Here is a 19,502-nt window from a genome sequence, read left to right on the forward strand (position 1 = left end):
CTGCAGCGGACACCGGGGCTTGACCCTGCTCCCTCGAGTCCAAAGCTGAAGTAGCGACCCTCCCGCGCCTGGCCCCACTAAAGGTGACCCTCCCAACCAGTCCAGCAACCAACCCACCGACCGTCCAAACAACACACGGACAGGCAGCAACAGACTCTCCAGAACCGGCCGCTCCCTCCAATAACTGAAAAAACAAAACGTTGGCGCGGAGGGGAGCGAAGCGGGGAGGAGAGCGAGTCCCCGTGGGGCGGGGGCTTGGGAGCGATCCGAGGGGAGGGCGCCCGGGCCGTGTGTGCGGCGCGGACGGTCAGCTCGGCCTCTGCCGCAGGAAAGTGAGTGTTCGAGCTTCCCTGCGCCTCGCGGGGAGCCGCTGCGGGACCTTCAGGGAATCTGGGAGCCCGGGGGGCCGCGCGCCCCAGCGTCCTCGGAGCGCCCACCCCACCGTCCTCCCCGCCCGCAGCGGCGATTGGCCACTGCGCCTTTAAGGACCGTCACTCGCAGGGGGAGTTGGGGGCGGCGGCGGGGGTGCCCGCTCCGGGTCAGCTCCAGCCGCGGGCGATGGCCGGGGCCGGGGGCGTCGCTCCCACGGCCCTCAGCCCCCCGCGCCCCCACGGGAACGGCTCTGCAGCCTGGGGGTCCCACGCGCCCACCCTGGCGCCCGGGGCCGCCAACTCGAGTGGGCTGCCGGGGGCGCCGCGCGCCTTGGCACTGGCGGGGGCGCTGCTGGCGCTGGTCACCGTGGGCGGCAACCTGCTGGTCATCGTGGCCATCGCGCGGACGCCGCGACTGCAGACCATCACCAACGTGTTCGTGACTTCGCTGGCGGCGGCCGACCTGGTGGTGGGGCTCCTGGTGGTGCCGCCGGGGGCCAGCCTGGCGCTGACCGGCCACTGGCCCCTGGGCGCCACGAGCTGCGAGCTGTGGACATCGGTGGACGTGCTGTGCGTGACGGCCAGCATCGAGACGCTGTGCGCCCTGGCCGTGGACCGCTACCTGGCGGTCACCAGCCCGCTGCGCTACGGCGTCCTGGTCACCAAACGGCGCGCGCGCGCGGCCGTGGCACTGGTGTGGGCGGTGTCGGCTGCCGTGTCCTTCGCGCCCATCATGAGCCAGTGGTGGCGCGTGGGCACGGACGCCGAGGCGCAGCGCTGCCACTCGGACCCGCGCTGCTGCGCCTTCGCCTCCAACGTGCCCTACGCGCTGCTGTCCTCCTCCGTGTCCTTCTACCTGCCGCTGCTCGTGATGCTCTTCGTCTACGCGCGCGTCTTCGCCGTGGCCCGGCGCCAGCGGCGCCAGCTGCGCGGGGAGCTGGGTCGCTTTCCCGAGGGGCCCCCCGCGCCCCCCGTGCCGCTGCGGGAGCACCGCGCCCTGCGCACGCTGGGCCTCATCATGGGCACCTTCACGCTCTGCTGGCTGCCCTTCTTCGTGGCCAACGTGGTGCGCGCCCTCGGGGGCCCCGCGCTCGTGCCCGGCTCGGTGTTCCTCGCCCTGAACTGGCTGGGCTACGCCAACTCGGCCTTCAACCCGCTCATCTACTGCCGCAGCCGCGACTTCCGCAGCGCTTTCCGCCGCCTGCTGTGCCGCGGCGGGCGCCCCGACGCCCCCTCGGGCCGCCCCCTGCCCGCCGCGGCGGGGCCGCGCCCGGCCTCCGCGGACCGGTAGGTAACGGAGGGATCCGGGACTCGGCGGCTGCTGGGGCCGGCTTTCGGGCTGGGGGTTCGGCAGGGACAAGGGAGGCCAGGGCGGGTCTCTGCGACGCCAGAGAGAAGGGAACCAACACGGAACCGGGGGCCCCAGCCCGGGTGACTTTGTCCCCCGCACCCGGGCGCGCACCGCGGCTGGGCGGCTGTCCTCCGAGGGTCTGCGCGGGCCACGGTTCCTCCTGCGCTCGTGGCTGGGTCCCACTAGCAGAGCAGCCCTGGGCCTCCGCCCCGGGTTTGCTAGCTCAGGAAGGGACGTTCTTTGGGAACTTGAGGACCAGTTTTTGCCTCTGGTGGCAGGAAGGCCGGGTAGGAGATGGGAGTGGGCGTTTGTGGCTGAAGGGTGCTGAATGCTTTTCTGCAATCGCAGAAGGTCCCGTCTGGCGGGTCTCCACCTCCTCTGCTCCCCTCTAGTGCCCCTGTGCCCACCTTCTGCCTCCTCAACCCGAGAAACGTTACCTCCCTTTTTCTCCCATAGAGTTTCCTGGGAAACTTCGTGACCTTCAAGGACAAGAAACATAAAGTCCGTTGATCCAGAATCTTTGGAGAACCTCTGGCCTCCGTTCAGAACGCGCCCTGTGGAGTTTCTGGGAAACTGCCCATCAGAACCTGCCGGCTGGGCCCCTGGAGATTTCTGGGGGAGCAGGACTGTCCTGTGCCCAGCCGGCATCCACAGCCTCTCTCTGTCTCGGTGTCCGAGAGCGTCTGGACTCCTGGCCCGGATGTGGCCACTACCTCAGCGGGTCCTGCCGTGCCTACCTGCTCATGGAGCAGCCAGGCAGCTTTGGTGGGGCAGCGTCACTTGGCTCACTGTCTTTGGCACAAAGATGGCATTTCAGGTCTTTTGCTTTCCCTGCCCAGACCCTGTCGGACCACTGGATGTTCTCTGTGCTCTGGGGATGAGGCTCAAAACTGGGGCTGAAGCAATAGCATAGCGGGTAGGGCGTTTGCCTTGCATGCGGCCGACCCAGGTTCGATTCCCAGCATCCCGTATGGTCCCCTGAGCACCGCCAGGGGTGATTCCTGAGTGCAGAACCAGAATTAAACCCTGTGCATTGCCAGGGGTGACCCCAAAAGCAAAAAACAAACAAACAAAAAAAACTGATGCGAGTTTGGACCTTTGTCGGTGACCTCCCCACTGTGGACCCGCTAAGCCCCACCGCCCCACCGCCCTCACCTTAGAGGCAGGATAGCTCTGATCTACCTCACAGCAGCCAGATTTTCGGGGTGAAGGGGGGACTGGGTAGTTCAATGGGAGAGGAGCCATTAGAGCCGACTATTGCTGTTCCTTTGAAAAACAAATGAATAAATAGAACGGGAGGCAGTTCCTGGTCGCCCTCCTTGCTCTCCATTTGTTTTCTTTTCGTAATTCCCTTTCACTTTGAGAGCTGACCTTTGACAGACGCTATAAATTTGCGCTAATCCTTCCCCATTTCTTCCTGAGTCTATGAAACAAATAACGAAAAGTCTGTTTGCGTGAAGAAGAGCAAGCCTGAGCCTCTGACAAGGCTGCCCCCGACCCCTTCCCTGAACGCTGGGGTTCCCGTTCCCAGTGAGTGGCAAAATCTGGGTCCAGCAGCACCCAGTGGTGTGTGGGGGCGGGACTGGGTCCTCTGTGCCTGGGGCTGGGGCAGATGCAACTCACACCCTGGGACCATGCCCAGACGCAGGGCTGCCCACTACCCACTGCCATGGGAGCCAGAGCCGAGCTATTCTCCCGGTTTGTGTGTGTCTGTGACAGAGCATTGTTTATGTTGGTCAGATGTCTTGGGTTATAAATATACCGTGGCATTTCCCATCTTTTTTATAACCTCGACCTTACCACCCCCTTTTCTGGGGTTCAGAAATGCTACATTATTGTCCTCTTGAAGTCAGAGTTCCAGTGAAAGCCAGTTGATTATCTCCTCCCTTTAACCCTCTCAGTTCAGATTTTTTTTTCTTTTTGGATCACACTCGGCAATGCACAGGGGTTACTCCTGGCTCTGCACTCAGGAATTACCCCTGGCGGTGCTCAGGGGACCATATGGGATGCTGGGAATTGAACCCGGGTCAGCGGTGTGCAAGGCAAATGCCCTACCTGCTGTGCTATCGCTCCAGCCCTTCAGTTCAGTTTTAATGAAGCTTATGAGATATCAGGTTTCCTGATGGAAAGAAGAGGTCTATGGAAATCATTAGATCATCTTCTGGGTTCTTAGTTAAACTCCCTGAGCCAAGACCATAGTCGGGGCTGATTTACGAGATACCCAGTAAATCATCAAATGTTTAATATGCTGTATGACAGCAGTACACAATGCGTTGGCTAGGTTCAGGGGCCCCAGAGTTATAAAACTTTGATGTACCCAAAGGTTACCCTCAGTGGATTTCCACATATGGCTGTTCGCTGTGACTTGGACCTGGCCTAGGTCCTTCCTTTTCTCTGGGAGCCCAGGTTTTATTTCTCAGGATGTTTGCATACCAGAGCTGACTTCCCCCTTTCGGCCCCAAGCAGTGTGAGGAGTCTGGTGTCTGGTGTGTTGGACAGTTTCTTGGCTAAGGCTCCACTTCTGAGCCCTTAAGACCAAAGGAAGTCTGGCTCTAGCCGGAGGCCAGTCAGGGCCATCTCGCCCTAACTCTGGGTTCACCTACGTTTCTGAGGAAAGTTACCCAGTCAGTCCTAGGAGGTGAGAAAGATGCTTTTTTTGGGGGGGTGGGGGTGGGGAGGGTTCTGATCTGTAGACTTGCCCCGAAATGCCAGCCAGGAGTTCATACCCTGTGAGTCTTGCTCGAGGTGCGCCCCAGGGCTGTCCAGCTCCTTGGCAGTGTTTAGACTCACGCCGGGGCTGTGAACTGCATCTGCAGATTGTCACCAGTGCCTCTGGCAGCTGCTCTGGTGATTTCTCCAACAACTTACGGCCAGGTGTCAGGCCCAGAGAGATTTACACCCTCCAGTGCTGAGTAGGCTGCTTTTTGCAAGCACAAGACCTGAGCACCAGAAATCTGAAAGACAAACAATCAGCTGTGAGGACTTACAGACCAATGAGAACAAAAGAGCCTGTGGGTCCCCCCCCTCCACAGCCTTGTCAGACTCTGTTGACAGGTGCTGGGAAAGGGGCAGGAATGACGGGGTGAGGGGAGGTGATGGACTTTGAAGGGAGGGAATGAAGAGACAGAGGGTCACCCAGAGATGACCTCCTTCCTGCATGGGTGGAACTGGGTGTTTCCTTCTTTTGGGTGGTCAAACACAGGTTCTCATACCTGCCAGCAAGCTGCTCTCTAAGTCTTCTCAATGAATTCATGAAAAAGCAGGAAAAATTAGGGCTAGAAGAAGCTGACAATGAATTCTTGGCCTCCCAGTGGAGAAGGTGGGGGAGGGGGGTGCAATGTCCTGTTATCCTGGACTCTTCACTGAGTTATAATCCTACTCCGCCATCTTTTTTTTCCTTCTTTCCTTCCTTCCTTCCTTTCTTTCTTTCTTTCTTTCTTTCTTTCTTTCTTTCCTTCCTTCTTTTTTGCATCACACCTGGCAATGCACAGAGGTTACTCCTGACTCTGTACTCAGGAATTACTCGTGGCGGTGCTCAGGGGACCATATGGGATGCTGGGAATTGAACCCGGGTTGGCTGTGTGCCAGGCAAACGCCCTACCCACTGTGCTATCACTCCAGCCCTTTCCTTTTCTTTTGGGCCAAGGAAATTGTCTTCTCACCCCCCAAAGACAAAGAGCGGCTCCGCAATGGGGAGCACGGCCAGCCTGCCCCACCCTGAGCAGAGCTTGCTTTAAGCCAGTACTGAGAAGCTGAGGTCTCCTGTGTGACCCAGTTTAATTATCAAGAACTTGAGAAGTGCCTCTGTCTTTCCTAGACCATCCCTTTAGGAGATTAAGGAAACTCAGCAGGCTTGCCCCACTTCCTCAGCTATGGAATCAGCGGAAGATGTCCCTGTCTCCCGACTCTTGCCTTTCGGAGGGCACTGAAGATGACTGGGACGTCTGGCTCTTAGGACGCCATGGGAAGTGTTAGGCAGCCTTGTGCCACCCAAGCTTCCTTGGCACTCGGTGGCCCCTGATGGTGGCCTGAGGTACAGCAGGTGTGGACTTTGCATGGTGATTCTGGGACACTTGGATAAAATGGATGAAGAAACTGACTTCTAGAGAGGGGAATCTTGGTTGGCGAAGATTGACCGTGAACAGTAACCATGTTAGGGATGATGTAAAGCACACAGAGGGCCCATGGGAGAACTCAACAGGCTGCATGCTTTGTGTGTGTGCAGGAGGCCAGGTGTGAACCTACTCCTCTCCCCCCCCCCCCCCCACACACACACACACCACCAACTGCGCAAGGCAGGAGTAGCCTGGAGAACTTCCAGGTGTGCTCCCTCCCCCCGCCAAAAAAAAAAAAAACCATGTAAGAACAGAATCCAGGATTGCCCTATAGCTAGAAGCCTGTCTCATGAGTAGAGGGGAGAAGGCAGATGGAATAGAGAAGGGGTCACTAAGAAAATGATGGGTGGAGGAATCAGCCGGGATGGGAGATGTGTGCCGAAAATAGATATTGAACCAAACATGATGACCTCTCAGGATCTGTATTGCAAACCATAATTCCCAAAAGTGGAGAGAGAGTATGGGGAATATTGTCTGCCATGGAGGCGGGGGGAGGGTTGGGAGGGGGGGATATACCGGGGATATTGGTGGTGGGGAATGTGCACTGGTGGAGGGATGAGTGTTTGATCATTGTGTGATTGTAACCCAAACATGAAAACGTGTAACTTTCTCACGGTGATTTCAATAAAAATTAAAAAAAAAAAAACAGAATCCAGAGCAAGAAAAACACCTGAGAGGAAGGAATCTAGGAGAGACTCATGACTGAGTGCTAGCGCTTGTGCTGGACACCGAGACGTGGTCTGAGAACGCTGCTGCTGTGTGACCCATTAGACAACCTCGCTGAAACAAGATTCCTCCTGCCGACCCAAGGCCACCCTGCAGATCGATCCCAAAGCTCGCCCTCTTCTCAGCAGCCATGCTACGATGTAAGCAACCCGGAGCAAGTGACTTGGCAGCTGGAGCACTTGGTTTCTTGTGCAGTGATGCAGACCCCAGTACTGCTCAACTCGGCCATGCAGACGGGTTTGGAGGAGTCCATGGAAGGCCGAGTGCAAAGGGGGAGCTGGAAGGGCTCCCTGTGTTAGGCGGTCACGAGGTGAGGAGACAGACTCGAGTTCCAGGACCCTGCTTTTTTTTTTTTTCTTTTTGGGTCACACCCGGCAATGCTCAGGGGTTACTCCTGGCTCATGCACTCGGGAATTGCTCCTGGCAGTGCTCGGGGGACCATATGGGATGCTGGGAATCGAACCTGTGTTGGCCATGTTGGCTACGTGCAAGGCAAACGCCCTACCCGCTGTGCAATGCTCCAGCCCCAGGACCCTGCTTTTGACCCTCGTGTATCCCATCTTCTCGTCAGCTTGCTCTCCAGTCCACTTTCTTCTGTCCTAGAAGCCGTGTCCTTCCTGTCTTCCCCTGAAGGCTTAGACCAGCTCCTGTCCTCCCCGATCTGACACCACGTCAGCATCCCCGTCACCCTCTGCCTCTGTTAGTACAACACTCATGCTCGCCCTGCCTCATGCTCGCCCTGCTTTGCCTCACCATATCATTAGTCACACAGCATCTATAATGGATTCCTTTTGGTTGATTTTGGTTTTGAGGCCACACCTTTGGTGCTCAGGGACCACACCTGGCTCTGTGCTCGGGGGTCACACTAGGTGTTGCTTGGGGACCATATGCGGTGCTGGGATTCAAACCAGGGTCTCAGTTACAGCAGCATGCTAGGTAAGTGCCTTAACCTTTGTACTGTCTCCCCAGCCCTATTATGAATAACTTTTAATTTTTATTTTATTTTTAATTTTTTTTTATAATGTAAGAGTACTGCTATTTATCCAACCATTGATTAATTGATTGAATTGGGCATGAACTACACATTACTTTTTTAAATTCAGAATGTTAATTTAATTTTATTATTATTTTACCCCCTTTTTATTGATTTACTGAAACATACAGTTTCAAAGCTTTCATGTTTGAGCTTCGGTCATACAATCATCAAACACTCATCCCTTCACCAGTGCACATTTTCTACCACCAAAATCCCCAGTATCCTCCCCACACCCATTCCAGCCCTTCCCCTGCCTGTGTGGCAGACAATACTCTCTCTCTACTTTGGTTGCATTCGATATTTCCAATATTTCCACCACCACTCAAATCTGCCGAAAAGGCAATGCTAGACAATTTGTTTTGTATTGCTTGTGTATAGATAGAATATAATGTCCAGGAAATTCTTTGATGTTCTCTTCCAGGAGTTTTAGTTTATAGTATCTGGGTCTTGGTCGTTGATGAGATTACATGGTGCCGGGAACAGTTTGTGGGTGTGACTGGCAAGCTTCTGGAAAACTGGGGGCCTGGGGAGAGGAGGCCCAGCCCTGATTCAAGTGGGCCTGGAGATCTCAGTCACGGATTCCCGCCTACCTCCACACTACAGGCCCTAACCGCATCTTTTGATCTCTTTTGAGATTTATGAGTTTCTGAAATAAGGCCAGTAGATGAGTTTATGATGAAGCAGAGGTGGTTTGTGGGTGTGTTTCCCAAATACCTAACTTTTGGCCATTTAATTTCTTGGCAAACTTGGCCCCAAGTTGTTGGGGTCTGGCCAAAGGCATAGCAGCAATTTTGGGGTATTAGGAAGTCTGAAGGCACCACCAGGCTGCTGATGCACTCACCCCACAGGTACAGGGTGACCTGCTGGTGGCACCATGCCCCCTCATGGATAACTTTTTAAAAAAGCTAGACAACAGGTTTAGAATAGAAGACACTACTGATACCAGAGCTTTAGTAAGGGTTCATGAGAATGGGATTCTGAGGAAGAAGTAAGAGCATTCAATTACTAGATCTTCTATTGAATGACTACAAATAGGGTTTTCAATTAAAAAAAATTTAATTTTGCTTCTCACAGTTCGAGAGGCCAGAAATAAAAAAATCAAGGTGTTACAGGATCGTACCCCCAGTGCTTCTTGTAGTTTCTGTTTTTTTTGAGCTGTTTTGGGAAACTTCTGCATCCTTCTTCATATGGTCTGTATCTGTGTACAGAGTTCCCTCTTCTAAGGAGCCATTCATGTTTAATTGAGTCTGACTTCATTTTAACTAGATTACATCTGCAAAGACCAGATTTCCAAATAAGGCCACAGTCACAGGCTCTGTAAGTCAGGACACAATCTCAGCATGTTATTTAGGACACCAAGCACCTAGCAACAGAGGATGTGGCTGGAAGGAGGAGCACTGTCTCTCGAGCCTTTTCATGCTTGTCTTATTCCTGTGCTTCCAAAGCCACGTGGGCAAGGCTTTGTTTCAGCCTGTCACTATCTGAAGGTGCACCTCTCCATTCCTGGGTCTTTCCCATCTTTCTGGGACCCCCTCCTTAGGAGGCCACCATCCTTGCCTCCATCAAGAACAGCTATGTTTGCCGTCTCCTGTGGACAAAAGTTGCTGTCCATTCTCCATTCCTCCCTTCTTCCTTTAGCAGCAGAGCACCGATGTCTGGGTGGGACCTTCGGCTCACTAGCGACCTCCACAGCCTGCCTTGCTGCCAGTGTGGCAGGTGACTCAACTCTAGCCACTACAGCCACTAAAGGAAAGGTGGACTTTCCACGGCCACTTCTCCCATGGCTGGAGTACAGATGGGTACTGAGAACTGGATTTGCTATCGTAGATCTAAACACGGCAGGCAAAGTTTACGTGTGGCAGATGAACCGGCTAGAAGGTTGAGTGTCTGGAAATGTGGAGTTACCACCTAGCCTTGGACTGATTAGGTTTTAGATTCTTAAATAAGAGAGAAAAAAACCTCTTCCTTCTAGAAGCCAGTTAATATAGCCTTTAAAAAAATAACATCCTCGGTTGCACTCATTTATGGAATATAAAGTAACAGAATGGGTACTGTTCTACCCAAGAACAGTAGAGATAAGTACCAGGAGGATTACTCCACGGCTTAGAAGCCGGCCTCACATGCAGGGGGGAAACTCAGCTCAGATAGAGAAGGGACCATCAAGTAAAGTGTGCTAGGAGGGTCTGCTTGGGATGGGAGATGCGGACTGAAAGTAGACTATAGACCCAACATGCTGGCCTTTTAATACCTCTACTGCAAACCACAATACCCAAAAGGAGAGAGAGAGAGCGAGCAAAAGGGAATGCCCTGCCACAGAGGCGGGGTGGGGTGGAGGGGTGGGGTGGGGGTGGTAGGAGTGACTCTGGGACCATTGGTGGTGGAAACTAGGCACCAGTGGAGGGATGGGTACTCAATCATTGTATGACTGAAACGCAAGCATGGAAATTTGTACGTCTGTAACTGTACCCCACAGTGATTCACTAATAAAAAATTTTAAAAAAATACCATCCTTTGTTTGGGAGGTAAAGCTCTTGCCATGCATGTAGCAAACTGGGTTTAGTCCCACATGGTCCCCTGAGCACTGCCAGGAGTAATTCTTGAGTGCAAATACAGGAATAAACCCTGAGCATTGCCTGATGTGGTTCCCCCAAAACACCTCCCAAAATATCCAGGGCTGGAGAGATAGTAAAGTGGACAGAATGTTTGCTCTGCAAGCGGCCGACCCAGGTTTGAGCTCCAGTGCTCCACATGGCCCCTGAGCCTCGCCAGGGGTCCCCCTGAGTGCAGAGCCAGGAGCACCACTGGGTGTGGTGCTAAACAACTCAAACAACCTCCTCACAACGCCCCCAAAATTATATCTGGGGCCTTGGAGAGATATTACCAGAGGTTAATATGTTAGCATGTGGCATGTGGCCAGCCTGGGCTTGATCTCCAGAACCAAATACAGTTCCCTCAGGCACCAGCAGGAGTGATCCATGAGTGTAGAGCCAGGGGTTAAAAAAAAAAAAAGACAACGTTTGCAATAAACATATTGAAGGGAATGATAAAGGGTGGTCTAAATGAAGTGGAAAGTTCCTTCCTCCTGTGATGACTGTGACTTGACTTCCAAACTGCTGTGCTTTATGACATCATTTCTTATTTATTTACTTACTTATTTATTTTGCTTTTTGGGTCACAACCAGGGATGCTCAGGGGTTACTCCTGGCTTTGCACGCAGGAATCACTCTTGGCAGTGCTCGGGGGACCATATGGGATGCTGGGAATCGAACCTGGGTCGACCGCGTGCAAGGCGAACGCCCTCCCCACTGTACTATTGCTCCAGCCCTGACATCATTTTTTTTTTATTGCTTCACCGTGAGGTACAGTAACAGAGCTTTCATGTTTGAGCTTCGATCATACAGTCAGCAAACACCCATCCCTTCACAGTGCACGTTTTCCACCACCAAAATCTCCAGTATCCCCCCCCTCACACCATTCCACGCCCCCCCCCCCTGCCTGTGTGGCAGATAATTTGCACAACACTCTCTTTCTCTACTTTAGTTACCTTCAGTATTTGGAGATAAGTCCCCCCACCACTCATACCTGCTGAAAAGGCAATGCTAGACAGTGTGTTTTGTATTGCTTGCTATGCTGCGTGCTCTAGGAATTCTAAAAGTTAAATAATAGGGTCTGGAGAGATCGTTACAGCAAGTTGATTTCTACACACCACCAGAGCTACCCTGAGCACAGGGTTGGGAGTAGTCCCTGATTAGCACACAGGTATGGCACAACCCCATCCCCCTAATAAAGAACCTATGACTGCTGAAAGATGATTCAGACACATAAATGAACCTCGGGTCAGAGCTTAAGTCGATGGTGGCTGGATGTGGCATCATCTCTGAGTCCCATCGGGGCGTGGGGAAGGAGAAGGGCCCACTAACCCCCCTGTCCCGTAAGGCCTGGCGTTTGCCGCCACCCCCACTTTTACCTCCCAGACACACAAACGAACCTCAGACCTGGGCAACTTGCTGCAGAGATGACCCTGGACTTTGCAATAGGCCCTTTCCACTGGGCTGCTCCAGACAGGGGCAGGTGCCGTCCCTCCGCCTGATCTCTAGGAGCTCCGGTGGCCGCCGTTTTCTAGAAGCCTTTTCTAGAAGCTCCAGGTACAAGGGGTGGTGGCGGGGAACGCCAGGCCTCACAGGACAGGGGAGGAGTAGGCTTTTCTCCTTGCCCCTGCCCCAGTGAGACTCCAAGATGACCCCACATCCGGCCACCCTCTACTTAAGCTTCCACAGGGCCACGATCCAGAGACACATAAACAAACCCTGGACCCGAGCAACTTGCTGCAGAGATGGCCCTGGACTTTGCAACAGGCCCGTTCTGCTGGGCTGCTCCACACGGGGCAGGTGCTGTCCCTCTGCCTGCCCTTTAGGCAGCGTCTTTAGGCATCTCTGAGCTCTGGACACTGGCGTTTCTGTGGAAACACGTGCTTCCTCATCCCCAGTCCAGCACTGTTTGGTGCGGGCCCCACAACCACAAGACAAATAATAAAGACAAGTTTGTTTTATTGGGGAGGAGTGTTTGGACCATGCCCAACAGTGCTCAGGACTTACTCCTGGCCAGATGCTCAGAGGTCGCTGCTGGCGGGGCCTCAACCCTGGTATATGACCCTAAAAGCTTATTCTCTGGACTTCTATGACCTTACAAGTTGATTTAAAGAAACAGACACGCCTGCTGCATGTAGAGTCGGTTCCCACTACTTCTGAGATCACCACATGCAACAATAGTGATAGTTACATGTTTTGTGGTGTCAGGGATGAGCCCAGGGCTTCCATATGCAGGGAATGTCTGCTCTCTGCTTCCAAACCATGAACCACGTTCCTGGTTCTGACTAGCTTCTTCTTCTTCTTCTTTTTTTTTTTTTTGCTTTTTGGGTCACACCCAGCTATGCTCAGGGATTATTCCTGGCTCTGCACTCAGGAATTACTCCTGGTGATGCTTGGGGGACCATATGGGATGCCGGGGATTGAACCCAGGTCGGCCGCGTGCAAGGCAAACGCCTGACCCGCTGTACCCGCTGTGCTATTGCTCCGGCCTGCTTCTTTATTTTTCAGGGCCAGATCAAGTGGTGCTCAGAACGACTTCCAGAGGTTCTGGGGACTCTGAGGTACCAGAGTTCAAACCCACGACTCCCTTATGAAAAGCATGCATCCCAAGTCCTCTGAATCATCTTTCAGCAGTCATAGGTTCTTTATTAGGGGGATAGGGTTGTGCCATACCTGTGTGCTGATCAGGGACTACTCCCAACTCTGTGCTCAGGGTAGCTCTGCTGGTGTGTAGAAATCATATGTGGTGCCTACGAGGGTGAGCCCCAAACCAGGCTGTGCCTCACTGCCTGTACTGGGTCTATGCCCGGCCCTGATTCTTATGAGGATCGTGAGTGTGTTCATATCATGAAGCTGCACAGTGAGCCATCAACCTCGCTGACTTAGAGCTGCAGCGAAGTGCCATGCATCAACCTGGATGGAGGTGCGCAAGAAAAGTCTCTTCTCCAGCTCCGAGTGCGGGTCTGCTCCACCCCCAGCATCTGTAGCCCCATGAGTTTTGGTGCTCCCAAGAGCATAGATCCCCTCTGCTCAGTCTCCCCTGTGTCCACGTGTGTCTTTCCCTTTCTGTATAACAAGGATCACGATCATGATCATCCTGTTGTTCGTCGATTTCCTCAAGCAGGCACCAGTAACGTCTTCTTCTTCCTAGCCCTGAGATTTTAAAAGAGCCATTTCTTTTTTCTTTCTTTCTTTTTTTTCCTTTTTGGGTCACACCCGGCGATGCTCAGGGGTTACTCCTGGCTCATGCACTCAGGAACTGCTCCTGGCGGTGCTCAGGGGACCATATGGGGTGCTGGGAATTGAACCTGTGTCAGTCATGTTGGCTGCGTGCAAGGCAAAAGCCCTAGCCACTGTGTATCGCTCCAGCCCCCAAAAGAGCCATTTCAATGCTCTTTCAGGATTAGGAGAATGAGACCCATCATTGTTACTGGTATTTGGCATATTGAGTACGACATGAGAAGTTTGCCAGATTCTGCCATGCGGGCTGGATACTTTTGGTAGCCTGCCAGGTTCTCCAAAGGAAAAATAAGATAATAAGATGTCGCGCGGCCGCAAATGTAATGTAACAAGGATACATGTCGTTTTAGAACCTATCCAAACGTCCTTATGTCCCAAGATCCTTACCGTCATAATACCTACGTGCACGCATATCCCAAATCAGATCACATTTGGAGGCTCCAGGTTGACTTATTTTTTGGTTGTTGTTGTTTTGCTTTTATGTCCCAGGGGTGGGGTTTAGGGATCGCTCTTGGCGGGGCTTGGGTGAGCATGTGAAGTGCTGAGGATTGAACCCAGATTGACCACGTGAAGGCAAGCACCCTACCCGCTATACTATTGCTCAGGTCCCTGGTTTACCTTTGGGGGTCGCTATCCCATCCACTACAGTTAGAAATCCTTATGAACACTCTAATTGAGAATTCTAATCTCATAATATTTTCTTCTGCCAGCCACCCCCCATGAAAGGGCTGTTCCCTTCAGAGGAGGTTAGACTTTGTGGCAGGCAGAATTCTGAGGGAACTCACAGTGTGCATTGTCCCTCTATGTGGACAGAGTCTGAACGTTGCTTCTAACAAATAGGACAGAGCAAAGGTTAGGGAATATTGCTCCTCTGATGATGTTACGTGGCAGAGGTAAGAGGATTTCATAGATGGAATAATAATCCGGTCAGTAGTCAAGTGGTTAGGGACCAGAAAAATAGCACAGGGGTTAAGGGGTTAAGTCGTCTATGTGACTGACCACTTCTTTTTTTTTTTTCTTTCTTTTTGGGTCACACCCGGCGATGCACAGGGGTTACTCCTGGCTCTGCACTCAGGAGTTACTCCTGGCGGTGCTCAGGGGACCATATGGGATGCTGGGAATCGAACCCAGGTCGGCTGCATGCAAGGCATAGCGCTCTACCCGCTGTGTGATTTCTCCAGGTGACTGACCCCTTCTTGATCTCTGGCACTGCTTATGCTCCCCTGAGCACTGCCACGGGTCATCCTGAGAACAAAGACAGGAATCGGTGCTGAGCACTGCTGAGTGGCATACAAAAGCACCCCCCCCCCACACACACACACAGCCATCCAGGTCATTTAAATGAATAAAAAAAGGTGGGCCTGATCTAATCTGGCGATCCTATTAGAAGCCTCTCAGTGGGAAACATCTGGATGCAGGTGTGAGCCATGCGCTTGACTCTTGACTCTGCCAGAGTTATTCCAGCAGCACAAAGAGTGTGTGATTTTTAGCACGCTTGCCAGGGGTGAGGGTAGCCATCATTGCAAGGACAGAAGGAAGAGAAGGGGGGACACATTTATAAGATAAACAAAGGACAGAGGTAAGTGACGGAAGAAGTCAGCGGGCCCAACCTGCTGGCCATGAGTGTTCTCTAGCAGCAAGTACTCAGACTGCCAGTCATTGTGCAGGTGGGCAGAAGGTCCTGTGTCTCAGAGGAGACCCTGTGGCTGATCTGTGGGTGAAACCTCATCTGAGGAGAAGAACAGCTAAACCATTCCCAGATGTTTAATACATGTGTTGGTTTTTTTTTTTGCCATTAACTTTGTTATGAGATGGGCTTTGTTATCAGATGGGCTGGTCACATAATGAGATTTAAAGACGACCGCTGGACTAGAGCTGTTACCGACTGGATTCCACAGGATGTCAAAAGATCGTGTGGCCGCCCACCTACCAGATGGTCAGACTTCTTCATCAAGATCATGAACGATCGGTTTGAGGCTCTTCGTGTTCCTAGAGCGAACAGATGCCATTGGGCTACACTAGCACGCGACAGGGACGAATGGAGACGATACTGGTGCCCGCTCGAGCAAATCGACGATTAATGGGAAGTCAAGTGATCAACTGAACTTTGTTATACCATGATAGAAAATGAATACCCAGTTCTGCCTAAGTGTGCTGGTTCTCCTCTTTCTTTATTGATGGCTTTTTTTTTTTGAGAGGGGATTGGACCATATCTAGTACTTCTTGTATGTGTGTGTGTGTGGGGGGGGGTGGGTTTGCTCCAGGCTCTGTGTTTTTATTGGTGGGGGTGGGGCATACCCAGCAATGCTCCGGTGGTTACTCCTGGCTCTGCGCTCACTTCGGGTGGGCTCAGGGGATCATACGGATGCCAGAGATCAAACTTGGATCTGCCATGTGCAGACAAATGGCCTACTCACTGTACTTCTGCTGCAAGGCTCTGTACTTGAGGGTCACTCCTGGCAGTGCTGAAGGGATTGTGTGGTGCTGGGGATAGACTCCAAGGCTCTCACACACATGTTGTGTCCAGTTCTTTGAGCTAGACCCCTGACACGCTCATGGTGTTCTTAAAAGACTCTCACTGCAAACTAAAATACAATGGGACTGTGGGTTCAGGAGGGTCCCATGATCTGCTTGATCTACTATTTTCTCCAAAGACCAGTGGGAGACTCTTGCTAGGACGTTGGCAGGGGTTTCTCAGACTATCCATTGTTCACTGTTCATTATTCCTAAGAGAATAACCAGCAATCTCTAATTCCTTGGCCTACGTACGACACATGTTATGAAAATTAGGAGCCAGAGGCTCCAAAACTTTACTCCAGTTTTTATGTTTGAGTTGCTAGTAAGGAGCCACACTTCGTAACCAAAAGGCAGCAGTTTCCAGCAATCTCTTTAGCCAGAAGCAAGATGAGCTGTTGCTTCCGCTGTTGTCGGCATTCCCAGAAGGGACGCCACGTAGGCCTCTTTCTTTTTCTTGCGGAGAGGAGTGATGGAAGTGGGAGAGCTTTGCCCCAGCTCCTTTCCTGTCTGTCCCCAGGTCACATGAGGGAGCCCTTCCTCCAGGGCCTCCCCTGGGTCCCAACTCTGAGACTGATTAATGTTGGGACACTCTGAGAACCACAGGAAGAGGGTCTGGGAAGAGAGAGCAGAAGCAGCTGCCTTACCCCGGAGACATTCTTACCACTTTGTGGGGGTGGGGGAGGGTGGGGTTGGGGGTGCCAGGGGTGGGTGGGGAAGAGCCCGATTTTATTTTTCCTTTATGCGTCACACCCGGCAATGCACAGGGGTTACTCCTGGCTCATGCACTCAGGAATTACTCCTGGCATTGCTCGGGGGACCATATGGGATGCTGGGAATCGAACCCGCGTCGACCACGTGCAAGGCAAATGCCCAAACCGTTGTGCTATCGCCCCAGCCCCCAAGAGCCCTTTGATGGCAAACTTTACTGCTCCAGTAACTCCAGCACCTAGAGTCTGGCAATGTGAGGGTGTCCCCCACGTTCTACTGAAGAATTCATTTTTGTTTATTTTGGGAGTCATACCCAGCAGTGCTCAGGGCTTACTCCTAGTGTTGCCTGGGAGACCACATATGATGCCAGGGATTGAACTGTGAGCAAATGGGTCAGATGTGTGCAAAAGGAGTGTCTTAACCCCTGTATGACCTTTTCGTCTTTGGAAGAATTCATCTTAAGAGCAATTTGGGAGCTAGAGAAATAGTACAGCAAGTACGTGCATGCAGCTGACCTGGGTTCAATTCTGGCATCCCATATGGTACCCTGAGACTGCCAGGAGTGATTTTTGAGTGCAGTCCTATAACTCCTGAGCACCACCCAGTGTGGCCAAAACCAAAACCAAAACCAAAACCAAAACCAACCAAACAAACAAACTAAAGATCAAACTGGTTCTCATGCCTGTAGCTTTGGAATAGTTGCTGGTTAGCTGGCAGTGTCCTGGGTCTGGATTGGGACTTCCAACTGTGGTGAATGAAGAAAAACATGCTTTAAACTTTGTCTTTGTTTTCTTTTAGCATTTTCTGGCATGTTGTGGCAATGAAAAATATGCTCCCCTTCCTTAAAAAAGGAGGTAGACAAATTGTAAAGGAAGAAATGGAAATCATTAATACGAACTATAGTGTTTGAAGGAAGCAGCTATTCTTCAGAACGCTCCTGCAGCCAATCTCTCCCTCTGGGCTTGTCTGATGCCTGGCATTTTTTGGGGGGGCATCTGGCAGGTTCACCCATCAGCAGCTGCCATGCTAAGGCATCACGTCCCAATAGAGTTAACTAAAATAGTCTCCACTTGCTCTTCCCAGCTGGTTCTGGTGCCCCTCCACCTCGTCTTCCACAGGTCCCTAGAGGGACTTTTCTAAAATATAAATCTGACCATGTCATTCCCTTTCTTAAAATCATTCAAGGACTTTTCTAAACCATGTGGAAGGGAAGATTCAGACCCCTAGGGGCTGGGAAATAGCACAGCGGTGACGGTGACGCAGCCTGTCTAGTGGGGGGTAGATTCCTGGAAGCACATAGTCCCCCTGACCACCACCAGAGGCAGCCCCTGGGGGACTCCAGCCCCTCGGGGTGACCCAGCAATCCCGGCATTGCATCCTCAGGACCTTGCATTTATTAAACTAGTTGGCTGAGAATCCCTTCCTCAGTCCCCTGTGGGGTCCCTGGGCTTTAAGACTCCTCAGTGAGAAGGGGAAAAAGCCCAGCCTCTTAACATAAAGGCCTGGAAACACAAACGCTGCACACTTCCTATCTCAATTTCCCCCACACCCTCCTCTATATAGCATATACTCATATTCCAACTTAGTTAGCTTAAATTCACTGAATAATCTTTTTCTTTCTTGGGGGGGGGGGTGTCTCTGAGTGTGGCCTTCTCCATAATTTACCCAAGCACAGATTGTGTCTTCTGTCATCCACCCATCCCAACAGTAAGGCTTTATTAAGTCAACAGATATGTCATAAGGTAAAACTGACAGGTTTCCCAGTTATTTTTTATTTATTTATTTAATTTTTTGCTTTTTGGGTCATACCCGGCGATGCTCAGGAATTACTCCTGGCTCATGCACTCAGGAATTGCTCCTGGCGGTGCTCAGGGGACCATATGGGATGCTGGGAATCGAACCTGTGTCGGTCATGTTGGCTGCGTGCAAGGCAAACGCCCTACCCACTGTGCTATCGCTCCAGCCCCCCCCAATTATTTGAACGTAGGGAATAAGAAAAAAAGAGAGGGGAGAGAGAGAGGAGAGGAAAGGCAGGAGGAGAGAGAGAGAGAGAGGAGAGAGAGAGAGAGAGAGAGATTAGGAATAAGACCAAGAACCTGATCTGAGTACCAGAATGGATTTGCCATTTATTTAAAATAGGGAGGGTGTAGAGAAGCAGCTCAAGGGCTCATGCAGGTGCATGGGCATAGTTTCTGCATGCCATTGGATGTGGTTCAAAAATCAGAAAAAGGGCAGGAGTTGATGATGTTGAATGATGTTGCTTCCCGCACATACACACCTATGATAAAGGTTACTTTATAAGCTATGCACAGTCAGAGATTTATAATAATAGCTAATAATAAAATAGTTATAACAATATACTATAACAACATGCTGTAACAAAAGTTAGGTGAATCTAGTCTCCCAAATTGCATTACCATACGTAATAGCACTGTAGCGCTGTCCTCCCGCTGTTCATCGATTTTCTCGAGCGGGCACCAGTAACGTCTCCATCGTGAGACTTGTTACTGTGTTTTGGCATATCAAATACGTCATAGGTAGCTTGCCAGGCCTTGCCGTGCGGGTTGAATACTCTCAGTAGCTTGCTGGGCTCTCCGAGAGGGGCGGAGGAATAGAACCCAGGTCGGCCGCGTGCAAGGCAAACGCCTCACCCGCTTTTATTTATTTGAGGATGGAGGTTGGACCACACCTGATGTTGCTCAGGGCTTATTCCTATTTTATGCTCAAGGATCACTCCTGGTGGTGCTTCGAGGATCATATGTAGGGTTGGGGATTAACAGAGGTCAGGCACTGGCAAGGCAAGGTCCTTGTCCTCTGTTCTCTCTGGCCCTATATGGAATATCTATCTAT

The 19,502-nt window shown here is 52.0% G+C and overlaps 1 protein-coding gene across 1 annotated transcript; it reads left to right on the top strand.

Moving 5' to 3' along the window:
- The first annotated feature begins 558 nt into the window (after window positions 1-558).
- Window positions 559-1,662, top strand: ADRB3 (adrenoceptor beta 3). Its single transcript, XM_056116664.1, has one exon. It carries the CDS (start codon window positions 559-561, stop codon window positions 1,660-1,662), a length of 1,104 nt encoding a protein of 367 aa, XP_055972639.1.
- Window positions 1,663-19,502: the final 17,840 nt, after the last annotated feature.

The sequence above is a fragment of the Sorex fumeus genome, unplaced genomic scaffold (genome assembly GCF_029834395.1).
Source record: "Sorex fumeus unplaced genomic scaffold, SorFum_2.1 ptg000033l, whole genome shotgun sequence".
NCBI lineage: Eukaryota > Metazoa > Chordata > Mammalia > Eulipotyphla > Soricidae > Sorex > Sorex fumeus.

Coding starts and splice junctions, on each gene's coding strand:
- ADRB3 (XM_056116664.1), top strand. CDS start 559: ATGGCCGGGGCCGGGGGCGTCGCTCCCACGGCCCTCAGCCCCCCGCGC.